The sequence below is a fragment of the Tasmannia lanceolata genome, unplaced genomic scaffold (assembly GCF_043159265.1).
Source record: "Tasmannia lanceolata isolate RefF3 unplaced genomic scaffold, GAP_Taslan_0.1 ptg000003l, whole genome shotgun sequence".
Taxonomy (NCBI): domain Eukaryota; kingdom Viridiplantae; phylum Streptophyta; class Magnoliopsida; order Canellales; family Winteraceae; genus Tasmannia; species Tasmannia lanceolata.
In genome coordinates, this window is record NW_027518680.1 from 20406946 (window position 1) to 20423547 (window position 16602).

Consider the following 16602-nt stretch of genomic DNA (forward strand, 5'->3'; position numbering starts at 1 on the left):
CTAGCAACTAGGATCTTGGTTGAATTGGTGGAAATCAGAATATTTTTGTTTTTCTCGCATACAAGCTTTCGCCGTGAAGAGAGATTCCACCTCAACACCCACATTCGCTCCACCTTGCCTGAATGATCGCTTGAGCTCTGATACCACCTGTTGAGAAAATTCGTCGGGCAAATCCGATCTGATCGTTTACAAATAAACAGAAAAGTAAAGATAAACACAAACCACAAGATGAACACCTAAATTTTACGTGGTTCCGCACAAAGGCCTATATCCAAGGGTGAGAACACGATCTTTACTTAAAATAATATACAAGAATTCCAATGGATTTAACCCAAAACCCATAAACCCGCAGCCCTTTCCTTGCCCTCTCAACCAAGGTACACCGAGAGTAACCCGAGAAATAACCAAGAGAAAAACCCCAAGCTCTGTTTCGACGCAGCTAGTTACCCTGTAGATTAGTGGTATAAGTAGTCAATAGGGAGGAGACAAACATTTGTTGTGTTTGATCTACCTAGGATTTACGTGGTAGAATAGTGATAAGTAGTGTTTGGTTGCCAACCTTGTAATGGGAGGGGGTGTTAATGTGTCATTACCTATATATATATATATATATATATATATATATATATATATTGGTAATGACACATTAACACCCCCTCCCATTACAAACACAACAAATGTTTGTTGTGTTTGATCTACCTAGGATTTACGTGGTAGAATAGTGATAAGTAGTGTTTGGTTGCCAACCTTGTAATGGGAGGGGGTGTTAATGTGTCATTACCAATATATATATATATATATATATATATATATATATATATATATATATATAGAGAGAGAGAGAGAGAGAGAGAGAGAGAGAGAGAGAGCGAAAGAGAAAAAGCAAAATTCTACTTGCCAAATTCCTCCTTTTTGGAGAAATTTGGCATGGAAGGTACAAGTAAGGAACAACGGTGCCACGTCACTAGGCAAGCAATAATTACCTTTGCATCTTGTTTAGTAGTCTCTAGGGATTGTGATGCTAAATTGGCAACCAAACACCATAAAGTTACCAAAAAAGCATTTCTTTTGCATGGGACATGCTTAGGGGTGTAAACGAGCCGAGCCGAGCCGAGCTTGGCCAGGCTCGGCTCGGCTCGTTAAGTTCAAAAGCTTGGCTCGGGCTCGGCTCGGGCTCGAACCAGGCTCGGGCTCGGCTCGGCTCGGTCAGGCTCGGCTAGGCTCGCGAGCCGCTCGTGAGCTTTAACGAGCCGGTTATAAAGTTTCGCCTCTGTCACTAGCAAAAGCAAATTTTAAAAAAAAGTAATGATTACAAATAAAAAGTAAAATAAGCTGATTTTATAAAGTTTCGCACCTCTCACTAGCAAAACCAAATAAAAGAAAAAAACGTAATGATTACAGTCAAAAAGTAAACAGCTGGTTTTATAAAGTTTGAAATGGAAAATTACGAATAAAATGTACTAAGTTATGACAATTAATAAAAAATTACCAAAAAATTTTCAAAGTTATGACAATTACGGTTTTCGATTTTTCACAGCGGTTCATTTTTGCGTTGACATTACATACGTACCATCATACCATCATTACGTATTTCAGTATTTATTTTTTCACACGAGCCTTAACGAGCCGAGCCGAGCCTGGCCTAACTCGGGCTCGGCTCGTTAAGGATTCGAGCCGAGCTTTTTTCAAGCCGAGCTCGAGCGAGCTTCCGAGCCCGAGCCAAAATTGACACCCCTAGACATGCTTGAGGATGCCAGGCATGTGGCAACCAAACAGACCCCAAGAGAAAACCCCAAGGGAAAACACCCTTCTTCTCTCTTTCTCTGTTTCTATTTCCTTCTCTCTTTCTCCCTCTCTCTAACCTCACAGCCAAGCCGCCAAAAGTCTCTTGCTGAACCCCCTTCACGGAAGAGTCTTGAATATTTATATTTAGGTTTCCTAAAACCCAAGAAACATAACTTTCTATTTTGCCTCGCACCTCACCTCACGTTGTGGGAAACAAGGCAACTTTCCCATTATATATATATATATATATATATATATATATATATATATATATATATATATATATATATATGTGTGTGTGTGTGTGTGTGTGTGTGTGTGCGTGTGTGTGTATCCTGTTCCCTCACTACAAAAGACCATTTGGCGTTATGGTTATTTTCTGGAACTTATTTTTCTGATTTTGCATTCATCTGATATATTTCTTCTTGTGCGAGTAACAGGTCTGCTAGATGATCTGGGTTCTGCCCCATCGGGAGCTATAGTGCTTCTTCATGCTTGTGCCCATAACCCAACTGGTGTTGATCCAACCCTTGAGCAGTGGGAACAGATCAGGCAGTTGATGAGGTCGAAAGGGTTGTTACCTTTCTTTGACAGTGCTTACCAGGTAATGATCTAAAGCTGGATTGAATTTAGCACCATAGCAGATGTCAAGTGGTGTTTATGAAAATTACAACAAGTGTGAAAACGTATTGTTTGAACCATTTCTTGTAATAGTCCCCTCTATTTCAATTGGTCATATTTGACTGAAATGGAAGTCCACTTTTTTCTTAGGGATTTGCAAGTGGAAATCTGGATGCAGATGCGAAGCCCGTTCGCATGTTTGTTGCAGATGGAGGCGAATGTCTTGCAGCTCAGAGCTACGCAAAGAACATGGGGCTTTATGGGGAGCGTGTTGGTGCCCTCAGCATTGTAAGAAACTAAGCCAATGTCTGTGCCGTAGTTAGTTATCATTGTAAACTGCTATGATTTGGCCGACACTTCGTATTTATTGCCGAGTCACGTGTCCTGCCGTGTCCGACACGACACGCTTGTCCACACGTGTCGACACTCCTTTGGACACTTTTACTTGTATTGCTGGAAGTGTTAGACTTAATGTGGGTGTGTGGACATGTTTTTGTACCGTGTCAAGTGTGACATTCTGTTTTTTTATTCAATATTGTGTTACCTCATTTAGACAACTCGTATCACGAATCCATATCCACAAATCATGATTACATATACTTTCTATTTTAGCCGTGTCCCCGTTTCTAAAGTTTGGTGGTTTGCCATGTCCGACACTCCGTGTCTGTGTCGGCACGCGACACTTGTGTCCGTGTCCACAAATCATAGGTAAACTATAAATTGACTGGATCGAAGTTCTGTCATTCATGAAACTTGGCATCTCTTTCGATGAAAAAATTGCAGTCATTTCATTTAGAAATTTGGCTCATAAGATTTTTTTAATATATTTTTATTTATTCAGACTTTTTGTCTGCAATTTTGACTCTTTTATACGTATATCATCTTCTCTTCATAGTATTGTCTTACATGGTAATTGTTTCCTTGATTTTCAAGAGAAAAAAACTTAATTTTCAATTACTGTCTTTTCTTGGATTCATGTGATTTTAGAACATTTAGCTAACTTGTCTTCTAGAATTGGTCTCAGGGGGTTGTTAAATCTTAAAAATCTGTCAGTACATTGTCCCATGGGGTGTTACCTCCCAGAGCTGCCGTGTTTATAAAATGCATATTTTCTGTCTCTTCCAATGGAACAAAAATCAGCTGGAATTTATGTTCTAATAAATGTGTGCCTGCGTTTTTTCGAAATGATATCTGAAAATGGATCAGTACCTCCAATGTTCATAACATTGGATTAGACGTGGATATCTTTGTTTAGATCTCCAAGTTATAGTTTTCCAAGTCAATGAAGAACTTTCTTTATTAAAGATTCGCCAACCCATTTTTCACAAAAATGTAGTTTTGTCTCATACTTTTGATACTCAGAGCACAGCCATGCCAAAGTTCATTCACCCAATTTTGTGTAATTTTTGTATAGGCTTAATGTACCGTGTCTGAAATGAAACAATACCAATACCTGTACTAGAATACTCCACATGTGGATGTTTTTGGTCAAAATAACTAGAATGTCTCAAATATATGTTGCTCTCTTCAAATTATCTATTTTTCTTTTTGCTTATTAGTGTCACATATTTTTAACTATGATTTTGAATATTTTAGTCTTATAGATGCTATTTAAACTTACTATTAGATGCTATTTTAACCGTACTATTAGTTCCATCTAGTTAAGTTTTATGATATTTAATTTACACATGTGTTGTGTCTTAATTTCCAAATCCATATACTAGAATTTGGAAAATGTCGTTTCATATCTCCTTTCCCGTGTTTGTATTTCTGTATCATAGATGAGTGACCTTATTATTGATTATATCTGCCATTCATCTCATGGTTGGAGTGGTTGACTTGTTTTATAAGATTCCTTACCCCTCAACAATCAGAACACATGTATATTTGGGCCAGTCTTTTAAATCTTTAATTTTCCATCTTTGTGTTTTCATTACTAATCTACTCACCGTACTTCTGTCACTCTTCTTGCCATACCTAATATAAAAACATTGCAAGTCCGTAGGTTTTTTATTTTTCTGGACTGTCATGTTACATATTTCTCTTATTTCTGTTATCTTTCTTTTAATTATTTCCATAATCGTTCAACTGTGTCCAATAGGCCACGTAGAATTAGACAAGTTGTGAGTTGGAAATTTTTTATCATAGGAAAATTTTCCGCACACCTTCCTCCCATTGATACTTCTAGTTTGTTTTAGAAAGATGTATAGAATTATTTTTCACCAGTGTTTGGTCAGGTCTGAGCTTTCAAACTCACTGCTGTTTGTTTTTTAGAACTGAACGTTGGCAATTTAGAGCGATCATTTTTCATTAAAATACATCAAAATATGCCCAAATAAAATCACTGAACTCCCAGTTTTAAAGCTTACCTGGGAACTACGATGAGCATTCTATTTTGTATTTTCTCTATCTTCTTGTTTTCAGATTTCCTGAGCAATGTAATTCCTACAATAACACTTTTTTGTAGGTCTGCAAGACAGCTGATGTTGCCATTAGGGTCGAGAGCCAGTTAAAACTTGTGATCCGGCCCATGTATTCCAGTCCTCCAATTCACGGTGCATCAATTGTGGCCACAATTCTCAATGACAGGTATACATCTAATCTAACATAACAATCACTATATTGTTTTTTGAAAACAGTGCCATTTCGGAAATGCATGTCAGGCAATGTTATACCATGCTGGCATGGTTACTTGGCCAATGCATAAGTTTATATGTCAATGTCTATAATTATTTAGATATTTTAATAGTTTATTGCGCTTCTATTATATGAATACATTTTTATCTTTCACAGGCAAATATTTTATGTAATGGTTTATCTTTCACAAAAAATATCTGAGAGGTATATTAAGGCATGTTGTTGGCAAGTATCACATTCTATGAAATTGATAATTATCGAAAGTCAAAACTATGTTGAACTTCAAAATGTACAACATTGCTCTGGAAACAAAAAAAATACCATTGTTCATTGCATGTAAAAACAACTGGCTGTGATTGTAGAGGTTGATCAATTTTTCAATCTGATAAAATTCAAGGTTATGCTCATTGTTAAATTCACCGAGATGGTTTCTAAATTTGGTTGTTGTCAGTTTTGCCTATAATCACTGTTTTTTTTTTTTGAATGGTAAAGATAATTTCATTAGCTCTAGAGGGACCAAGACGATCCCAAAAAAGTACAACAGGGAAAGAAGCAAACAAAATAGAAGAAAAAAAGCCAAAACTAGGGAGGAAGAAAATCGAAAAGCTCAATACTCTCCCTAGAATAGAAACACCTCCTTTGGCCAACCTATCCGCCTCTCCATTAGCTGACCGCCTTACATGGTTAAAAGAAATAGACGCAATCCAAATTCTATCCTTAATGTCATCAAACATGACAGCGAATCTCCAAGGGACCAAAGTTGAACCCCTTAGCCATCTAATGACGTTTAAGGAGTCTCATTCCACCACCTTATTTAGCCTGTAATCACTGTTACTTGAAGGCAGGAGGAAACTTATGATTGCATTAGCTGGGAATGAGGAGATTTTCCAATACATAAAGTATATGAAGTGTTAGAAACTTACCGACTTCTCCAAAAGCCCCCTCACGTGTGGCCCACTTGGCAAACACGTGGCACATGTGGTCCCACCTTGGGCCGACCATTGCATGTGGATATATTTTTTTGACATCAAGGAGGTTTGAACTTGAGACCTTTTGGCTCTGATACCATGTTAGAAACTTACCGACTTCTCCAAAAGCTTAAGCTGTTGGAGGAGGGCGGTATTTAATCTTTTGTACTTAAAGAATAAAATGAGAAATATATAAACTGCCTAAATACATAAGATTTCCCAAAAATGAAAGGAATATTGATATGTTCTTTATGAAAAAGTATTTTTATGCATCTGGCAGTTATCAGATTTATTTTTCGTAATTTATCTGTTTGTTGATTTGATGCCATTGATCTCCATGCAAAAACTTATCTGTGCCGAGTCTGCAGGAACATGTATCATGAATGGACAATTGAGTTGAAAGCCATGGCTGACCGGATTATTAGCATGCGTCAACAGCTTTTCGATGCGTTACGTGCCAGAGGTATGCAATTCAGTCATCTCTATTTTTCCTTGTTAGATAACTACATGGTGCAGAGAGAGAGAGAGAGAGAGAGAGAGAGAGACGATGGAGGCGAGAACAAGTCGTATGGTTGAGAGTTGCGTTAAGCAATCTCTCCCATACGAACCACTATATTTATCATATATATCTTTGGATAAGTATACCCCTCTAAGGGTCTATTACATTTAACACACCCCCTCATGCTGGAATGTATATATCATACATTCCAAGCTTGTTACAAGAATCTTTCAATTTTGCACATCCTAATGATTTGGTAAACATATCTGCAAGTTGATCTGCAGATCAAGTAAACATTGCGCTATGATGACGAACGAAGTGACAATCAACTTCAATATGCTTGGTTCGCTCATGGAATACTGGATTCATTGCAATATGGATTGCTGCTCTATTTTCACAATACAACTGTGCTGGAGATGTCGATGTGAACCCAATCTCTGATAAGAATGAGCGAAGCCATATGAGCTCCGCACTGGTATATGACATAGCTCTATACTCGGCCTCTGCACTTGAGTTAGACATGACATCTTGCTTTTTACTTCTCCACGACACCAAATTACCTCCGACAAACGTGCAATACCCCATCGTTGATCTCCTGTCAGTGGGAGATCCTGAATCCTTCTACCTTTTCATTTCCATGTTTTCTGAAGCATAGACCTTTACCTGGTTTACCTTTCAAATATTTGATGATCTGGATGACAGCCGCCCAGTGGGAAGTACGTGGAGCACTCATAAAGCGACTAACCATACCAACTGCAAATGGTATGTCTGGACGGGTGACAGTCAAATAGATTAGTTTCCCAACCAATCTTCTATATCGACCAGGATCATCCAGCAGCTCTCCTTGATCAGGAAGAAGTTTAACATTTGGATCCATAGGAATAGCAGCAGGTTTTACCCCCATTGAGCCTGTCTCCTCTAAGATGTCCAACACATATTTCCTTTGGGACAAGGAAAGACCATGACAAGAGCGAGCAACCTCAATACGAAGGAAATATCTGAGTTGACCCAGATCTTTCGTAGAAAATTCTCCTTGGAGAAAAGACTTCAGATTATGTATGCCAGACTTGTCATCTCTTGTAATTACAATATCAACATATACAATGAGGAGAATATATCCAGAACTAGATTTGTGACTAAACACAGAATGATCAACAACACATTGCTTCAACCCAAAACGCAGAACCGCAACACTAAATCGTCCAAACCAAGCCTTGGGTGATTGTTTGAGTCCATAAATTGCCTTCTGAAGACGGCATACTGATGAGCACATCTCCCCCTGAGCAACATACCCAGGGAGTGTACCCCTTAGCAACAAGGCGGGCTTTGAGATGCTCAATAGACCCATCTGAAGGTAATTAATGGCAAACACCTAACGAAAACCAACCGGTTGGGTACCAGAAGGGAGGGGAACCAACCGCCACATTTTATTCGAATGAAAAGCACCCATCTCAGCATCCATAGCAGCTCGCCATCCAGGATGACGTACGACATCTGCAACAGACTTAGGCAAAGTAATCGAAGACATGCTAGACACAGAGTACCGAAAGGAAGGTAAGAGATGGTCATAAGAGACAAAATTCGATATAGGATAAGCAACAGTACGAGATCTAGTACGAGAGGCAATAGGTGAATCATGAGGTGTAAGACAAATACCTGAGGGTGGACAATCCGACTGTGGAAGAGGATCAGTAGGCGGAGATGATGCATCTTTAGTCATATAATGAACAACCTGCAAGGTCCCCGGGTATAAGTCTTCAGTTCAGAATCTTTAGAAGTCATAGTGGTATGATTTTGAGGTTTAGTGGCAGCCACAGGGGCTGGCGTAGCAGGATCCATCATGATACGCGCTAGCACAGGTTGACCCATCATGGTAGGGGCATCCACGCTAGGGATATCAACATAAAGTTGTGAACCTGAGATAGAGAAGGAAGGCTGGTCCTCAGAGAACGTGACATCTGCAGAGACATGTGTCTTCCTAAGACGAGGACTATAAAATATATAACCTTTTTGCGTACGTGAGTAGCCCAAGAAAAGGCACTTTTCTGCCCTAGGGTCCAACTTGTCAAGCCTTGGAGACAGGTGATGGACAAACCGACAAAGCATGTATAGCCAAAGACACGTGGTACTAATGGAAATGGATCACCTAGAGGATACAAAACCGAAAAAGGTGTTTTCCCAGATAAAACTGAACAAGGAAGACGGTTACTGAGGAAGCATGCTGTGAGAGCAGCATTGCCCCAATGAACTTTGGAAACCTTCATCTGAAACATAAGTGTACGAGTCATATCCAGCAAATACCGAATTTTTCTTTCTGCCACGCCATTCTGTTGTGAAGTGTGTGCACAGGATGACTGATGAATATTCCTTAGCATTATCAGTACGTAAGCAATTAATAGAACATTGAAAGTGGTTGGTTACCTCAAAATAAAAATGAGGAAATGCATTAAACACTTGAGATCTATCTTTAAGTAAAAACAACCATGTGGCCCTCAATAATCATCAACAAAAATAATAAAATATTGATATCCATTTAATGAAGTAGTTCTTGCTGGACCCCAAACATCAGAATGACTAAGTTCAAATGGACGAGACACTCTACTACTAACTCGAGAAGGGAAGGACACACGATGGTGTTTCCCTAACTCACACGACTCGCAATGAAAAGACGGAACATGATCTGAAATAAAAGAAGACTTCCTAAGCATATCTGCAGGTGGATGTCCTAAACGACAATGCCATTGATAGGCATCCACAGAGGAACGAAGAGCTACACCAGCACCGGCCTGGTCAAGGTAATAAAGACCATCAATCTCACTGCCCACTCCAATCCTCTCGTCCCAGTTTTCATGTCCTGAAAAATACAATAGGAAGAAAAAAAGGAAACAGGACAATTCAGTGATTTCGTTAATTGGTGAACAGATAAAAAGTTAACAGGAAAGACGGAACATAAAGAACAAAAGACAATTGAAGTTCCGTCGAGATGGAGACTACACCCATGCTAGAAATAGGGGATGTAGTTCCATCTGCCAATGTAACAGTACAAGGTCCCATAAAAGGAATAGACTGGAAAGAGGAAAGAATTGTAGGATTACAGGTCATATGGTGGGATGCTCCTGAATCAATGAGCCATGTCGCAGAAGAAGTACCAAAGAGAAAATAGGAGGGACTACCTTTATGTGCAAAAGTGGCAGCTGGCTCTTTTCCCTTGTCCCTAATACGGAGAAACTCCTCATATTCAGCACGAGGGATAGTCAGGGACTCAGATGTAGATGGAGCTACAAGAAATACCATAAGATGCAGCAGCAGAAGCATTCGCAGGCTTGTGTGGATGAATCTCATGATGTAAGTCGTAGCAATAGTCAACAGTATGACCATCCAAACGACAATGTGTATAATGACGGCCCCCACGGCCTCGTCCACCACCATCTCTGCCTCCCCATGACTCACGACCACGACCACGACCATGGTCACGACCACGCCAGCCACCATCACGGCCGCGTCCATTGTGACCACCACCTCGGCCACGATCACCCCCACCATATGAGACATGAGCAGATCCATCAACAGGAGGTTCACCAGACTGAGGTACTCACATACGTTAGACACGGGAGAAGGCCCCTGCGAGTGTGGGAAGCGAACCAGAACTAACAACGGATCTGGAGATAGTCAGGGCCCAAAGAATCAAGAAACCGAACTACCCTCATCTCTTCCTGACGCTTTTTGAGAACCTCAGGATCAACAGTAAATGGCAACAACAAGTCAAGCTCCTGACAGAGGGCAAGATAATCACTATAGTGGGACCCTACAGATTTGTCTCCTCACTCAAGACTAAACCAATCTGAAAACCGATCACAGATACGAGTCAAATTATCCACCCCTGAATACATCGTAGCCACATGCTCCCAGGATTTCCTTCGAGGATTGTAGATACATCATGGATGTAGCGATATGGGAATCCATACAGCCCCATAAAAAGGAGCGAACTACAGTATCATCCTCACTCCACTGATCATATGTCGGATCAGTGTTACGCGGAGGAGAGCGCTCAAGAAAACTGATTTTCCTACTGCTAAGTAGATAAGTATAAACTGCCATCTTCCACGGGGGATAATTTGTGCCATCCAGTTTTATTGAAGTCATCTGAAGAGGAGGCTCAACATAGGAATAGCTAGATTGAGCAGGAGACGACAAAGAAAGGCCCTTATCAACCTTGAGGGTAGAAACTTACCGGGCAGATGGCTCCACAGACTCCATGAACAACCACCAAAAATACCACAATCACCACTGAAAAATAAAATAGAAAATTCCACACGGCACTCAACAACCTGCTGCAAAACCATGGTAATACTAACAACAACCACCACGAAGTAACACCTCTTCAGCCAACAAACGTACGCATCAGATCACCACCCACAATAACCACCACAGCATCCCCAAGATGAAACGACCAAGGAGAGGCTATAACACATGTAGCCAACCATCCTCAAGTAAACCACCACGATACGAAGCACAAGTTTCGCAATAAGGGAAAAAGAATGATTTAGATCATGGGTAAAAGGTACCGAAGAATTGGAATCACAATCGAGGAAGAAAGACAAGAAAAGATGGGTTTAGGGTATGGAGAAAGGGGACCGAAGGTGCTGATTTTTTAATAGGATAAAAACTAGGGTTTTGTGAATAAGACGAAAAATGAAAAAAATTGGGAGGAAGAGTTGGGCGAAAATCAAGAGGATAGGGTATGGGAGATTTGAGCAAAGTTTGGGTTAGAAACCCTAAACAGTTAGGGCTGAAATAAAAAACCCAAAAAAGAAAAGATAGAGAAGGGATTGTGTTAGTCTCGTCTCGTCGCGTCTTCAGGGTTAGGGTTTTAGAAAGAGAAGGGATTGTGTTCGTCTCGTCTCGTCGCGTCTTCAGGGTTAGGGTTTTAGAAGTTCTAGGTTTTGGGTTTCTTCAAGGATGGATGGTCCGATCTTCAACCTTGAAGCTCTGATACCATGTTAGATAACTTACATGGTGCAGAGAGAGAGAGAGAGAGAGAGAGAGAGAGAGAGAGAGAGAGAGAGAGAGAGGAGAACAAGTCCTAAGCATTGAAACTCGTTTTACCTCATATTTCCTTCCCATGGGTGAGAGCAGGTTAAACCAGTTCCTGTTAAAGGCACAGATCTTGACCTGATTGACCTACCCCTGCCTCGTTACAATCCTTGACCCTAATGGGGCTCGAGAAAGCTCATCTGGTCACTCCCTCCTCTCTAAGAAGCCCCAGATTTCCCTTACTTTCATCAAAATTTAACTTGAGCCACCCAGGGTCAGGCAACAACCTTCTTAGAAAAATAGGCTCCACCCTCCTTCCAGCATTTGTTGAGGCTAGAACTAAGAGTAGAATTTGAAAGAAGGGAGAACCCTTACCCAAGACAGAACAATGGTGATGATCTTTGTGAAAGTGGAAACATGGCCTCTGGATGTATTTTTGAAAAGCCTAGCATTCCTCCCCTTCCAATGGATCGAGATCGTGGCTAGCATCGCCAGTCTCCATAAGATCCTTCCTTTTGAAGGCGAGGGGCACTAGGAGCTTTCTAAAAACTCTACCAATCAATGAGGGAAGACCCAGGACATTCCAAACTTTCCTATGATGCAGCGCCAAACCTCCATGCAAAAGGATAATGAACTAGGGGGTGCAACTTGGGTCGGGTCGGTTGAGCTTTTGCTAAAAAATGAACTGGAATCAAACTGAACCCGACTCGATTTTAATATAAGTGTCAACCCGAATTCTAAAAGATTGACCCAAGTTGCACCCCTACAATGAACGAGCAAGTGATCTGCTATTTCACAATCCCTCACACAAGGAGTACAATGATCAGTGAACAACATCTGCTGGGTAAGCATGTGATCCAGCGTAAGGATCTTATCTGAGAAGGTTATCCATCTGAACACATATTCTAGGAGAGATTTTTTTTTTTTTTTGTAGTAAAAGAACTGTTGAAAGAGAGAAAAGATTACAAGTGCAAGTCAGCAGGCAAAGATTGGCCCATATACAAGGAATCCCGCAAGGCCCCTGATTCGGCGAATCGATCTGCAAGATCGTTGGCACTTCTAGGAATATGGATAAAAGAAATCAATCTATCATCATACATTGTAGAAATTTCATCCAAACCTAGCTAATCTCCAAGGACCTACACACTTACCATGAACCCAAGAAATAACATAAGATGAGTAACCTTCCACCTCTATTTTACCTTCCATCTGCTCCCTAAATATGCTCATGCCAAGGTGGATAGCCTGAACCTCAGCCTCCGTGGAATGTTAAGCCAAGGACCTGAAAACACAAATTTTATGACACTATTGCAATCTCCGAACGCGCCCCCAATTCCTACTTCGCCGGGGTTGCCAAGGGAGCAACCATCAACATTGAGTTTAAGAGTATTGGGGGAAGGTGGTTTGCATAAAGCTGATGTCTTCTTCTTAGCAACGGTGCCTGACGAGATTTTCTTCCAATTCATATTCTAGTAGGGACTGGAATGCTCTATACTCTAGACAAGTGAGAGGTCTGCGAGCTAGATGGAATATGAGTATAGGACTTTACATTGAAGAAGCTAGATGTGCACCAGATCCAAACCCTTTTATCGCTCCCAGTCTTTCTAATGTAGGTAGTTTCAAGCATTTGGATGAAGTGAGCAACTCTGTCAAAGATTTTTTCTGAAGTTTATGTTGCAAGACATGCGACCTTCCACCCTTTCAAAACAGTTTTGGACCAAAACATCCTTATTAGATATCACAACAAACAATCAGGGAAGGGTTTCTTAAGAGGAACCCCAGAGCACCTACTTACTGGACTCTAACCATCTAGGGTGCTTCACTCCATCGCTTCGCCTAGCAGCACGACACTTGTATTGCTCTCCCACAACCCCGTTTTCACGGTTTAGGTTGCTCCCATTTCGATCGCCGCTACTAGGGGAATTGCTTTTGCTTTCTTTTCCTCTGGCTACTAAGATGTTTCAGTTCGCCAGGTTGTCTCTTGCCTGCCCATGGATTCAGAAGCAGTTCGAATGGTTGACCTATTCGGGAATCTCCAGATCTATGCTTATTTTCAACTCCTCGAAGCTTTTCGTCGCTTGCTACGCCCTTCCTCGTCTCTAGGTGCCTAGGTATCCACCGTAAGCCTTTCCTCGTTTGAACCTCGCCATTCACGTTAATGCTATGCCATCCTAAGGTACTGCTAAATGGAAGGATCTTATCAATGTCTATGAATGATAAATCATAGGTCGAACTGCAGAATCGGAAAAATTGGGTGCTATCATATACCTTTGTATCGGCTAAAGTCACGAGCTGGAGATAAGCGGACTCGAACCGCTGACATCCGCCACAGGATAAACCACCGCCTCTCAGGCCTCCCCGACTGATTCTACCATAGAGGCCACTGATACTTGTCCTTCCAGAATCTAACTCTATCTTCTCTATGCACTCGAAATCTTGTGCCTTCCATAATTTTTTGCCTAGTCTTCAATATGTCTCAAAAGGATCAAGGCATGGCTTCTGTATTTATAGTCTAAAAGCCAATTCACAATGCTTGTCCCATATTACTCTCTATGGCTTTAATATAACGTTAATCCAGGGATCTCTTTCCTCCCCAACCCTCCATAGCCACTTGCCACGAAGAGCGGTGTTGACGAGTCTCAAGTTCATAATTCCCAAACCACCAAATTTGATAGGCCTGCAAACATATTCCTAACACACAAGATGAATCTTCCTCTTCTCATCAGATCCCCTTCCTATAGAAAATTTATTTTTATCTTTTCAATGCGCTTAATCACAGATATGGGGCATCTTAACAATGAAACTGGTAGATGGGGCATCTTAACAATGAAAGTGGTAGATGTGTATATTTGCCCGAACTTCTTTACCAAGAACGATTCTACCGTCCAAGGACACAAGATTCCGTCTTCAATTAGATAATCTTTTCTCAACTCTTTCGACAATCGTGTCCCAAGCTCTCTTCTTTGGATGACCCTCACCCAATGGAAGACCGAGATACGATGCAGGGAAGTATTCCATAAAACACCCAAGAAGGCATGCTGACCAGTTTGGACTTCATTTTGGACTTCAGGAAGTTTGACCTCTGCCCTCTAATAACGTCACATCATCTAAGCACTGCATTAAGCTTTAGCACTTTCTCTCTCTCAGCCTTGTTGAAGATAAGGGTGTTATCTGCAAACTATGAGTTACTTCACCCCCGGATGACCGATAGCCAGATTTCATTGAAACTACCTCTTCTTCCCTTTTTCTATCATTCCGCTTAGAGTTTCTCCTACTATTAGGAAGAGAGGTGGGAGGTGTCCTTGACAAAGACCATGAGAGGATTTGAACAATCCTTTTAGGGAGACATTTACTAGAATTGAGAACCATGCCGAGGATATGCACCTTCTTATCCAACTACGCGAACGATCTCCACCCATTGAGTAGTCATGGCATTCTCATTCTACTCTGTCGTAAGCTTTTCTCATAAGCTTTTCTCATATCTAGCCTACAAACTATTCCTTTCCTCCCTGTCTTAGAATAGTAGTCAACAACCTCATTAGTGATTAGCGCAATGTTCAAGATCTACCTTCCTTGAAAAAAGACAAATTTATTAGAAGAAATGATTTTAGGCATGACCTTCTTCAATCTATCTGCCAAAACTTTCGCTAGCACTTTATACATACAACCAACAAAGCTTATCAGCCTAAATTCCCTGATTCCCCGATTTTATCCGGTCCATTAACTTTTGGGATCAGCACAACAAGGGTACCTCTCGTGCCTTTTTCTGGTACCAATCCTCCGTGAAATTACTTAAAGAAATCGCAAATGTCCTTCACCACCTCTACAACTTTGGAAGAAAGCAAGGCAAAACCCCTTTGGCCCCGGAGCTCGATCTCGACTCCAGGGCTCTAAGAGAATAGGCTGGCTCAATCTCCTCTTCAAGAAATGGTTTTTCTAGGATTATGCGATCAACTTCTTCAATAGATTCAAATCCAACCCCATCTGGTTTAAGGAGATCCTTATTCTCAAGACGAGTAAAGACCATGGTAGTACTCTACAATCTCCTTGAGGATGGTTTCCTTATCCTCGCATTGGGTCCCATTAATCTGAAGGGCGCTAATCCGTGCTAATCCTATTCATTCTTCTTCTAGTGCCGGCAATTTCTTGAAAATAAGGTGTTTTTATCCTCCTTTTTCAGCCACTTGAATCTAGACCATTGCCTCCAATAAATTTCATCCTGGATGATTAATCGGTTATACTTCTCCGTTAACTTCTCCCTTAAACAGCCTAGATCTGATATATCCTCTACACTTGCTTCATCAGGCTCCTTTGCTCGACAAATTTCCTGAATTCTAGAGGTCACCCAGTCTTTCTTTTCTTTCCTTTCACCATCCATGCGGGAAATTTCCTTTTTCCACTCCTTAAGTTTCTTTTTAACATGTCTAATAAAATAAATGTTTCTTTTTAACATGGCGTAGCTTCTGATTGATAATCACATCTCTCGGTCCACTATAGATTTCCTTAGGCCACCATTCAGCTCTCTCCATTTTAGGGATTTCCAGCCAAGCTAGTTCGAACCTATAAGGGAGAGGTTCCCAAGAATCCAGACAGGGGTATAACCAGATGGAGCAATCATCCGACGTAGTGTTGGGCAAGGCGATCTGGCAAGCATCGGGGGTTATGGATAGCCATCTGGTGGGGCAAATAAAAAATTGATCAATCCTACTCCTGCTTTGGCCTCTGAAAAGGCCAGCATACTGGGGTGCTCCCACTGCTACCTGCCCTATCCTCACTGAGTCTAGCATACTAGGGGTGCTCCCCTGCTACCTGCCCTATCCTCACCGAGACCGGTCACACTTCGAGAGGAATCCTATATCTTTGAGTTGTAGTTCATGGCATTTCTGAAACATGACCTCAAAGAATCAAGATTCACTTCGGAATCAGTCTTTTGAGTTTCTCCAAGTTTTTGTGGCCAAATGGGAAGTCATGAGGAGTTGAGTTACTCGATCTCTCCAAGTATGGAACCTCGGCTCTGGTTTAGAAAAAGAAAGAGTTGTTGTATCTGTAAAATGCAAC

General features: G+C 41.0%; 1 protein-coding gene across 1 annotated transcript in view; it reads left to right on the forward strand.

Annotated features, from left to right (window-relative positions):
* The window catches only part of LOC143853724 (aspartate aminotransferase, cytoplasmic), a 29455-nt gene that overhangs the window by 11249 nt on the left and 1604 nt on the right, over positions 1-16602 (forward strand). Inside the window, exons 7-10 of the mRNA XM_077363464.1 lie at positions 2226-2389; positions 2557-2694; positions 4874-4995; positions 6380-6474. Coding sequence (XP_077219579.1) covers positions 2226-2389; positions 2557-2694; positions 4874-4995; positions 6380-6474 — 519 coding nt within the window. The remainder of the gene's footprint in view (positions 1-2225; positions 2390-2556; positions 2695-4873; positions 4996-6379; positions 6475-16602) is intronic.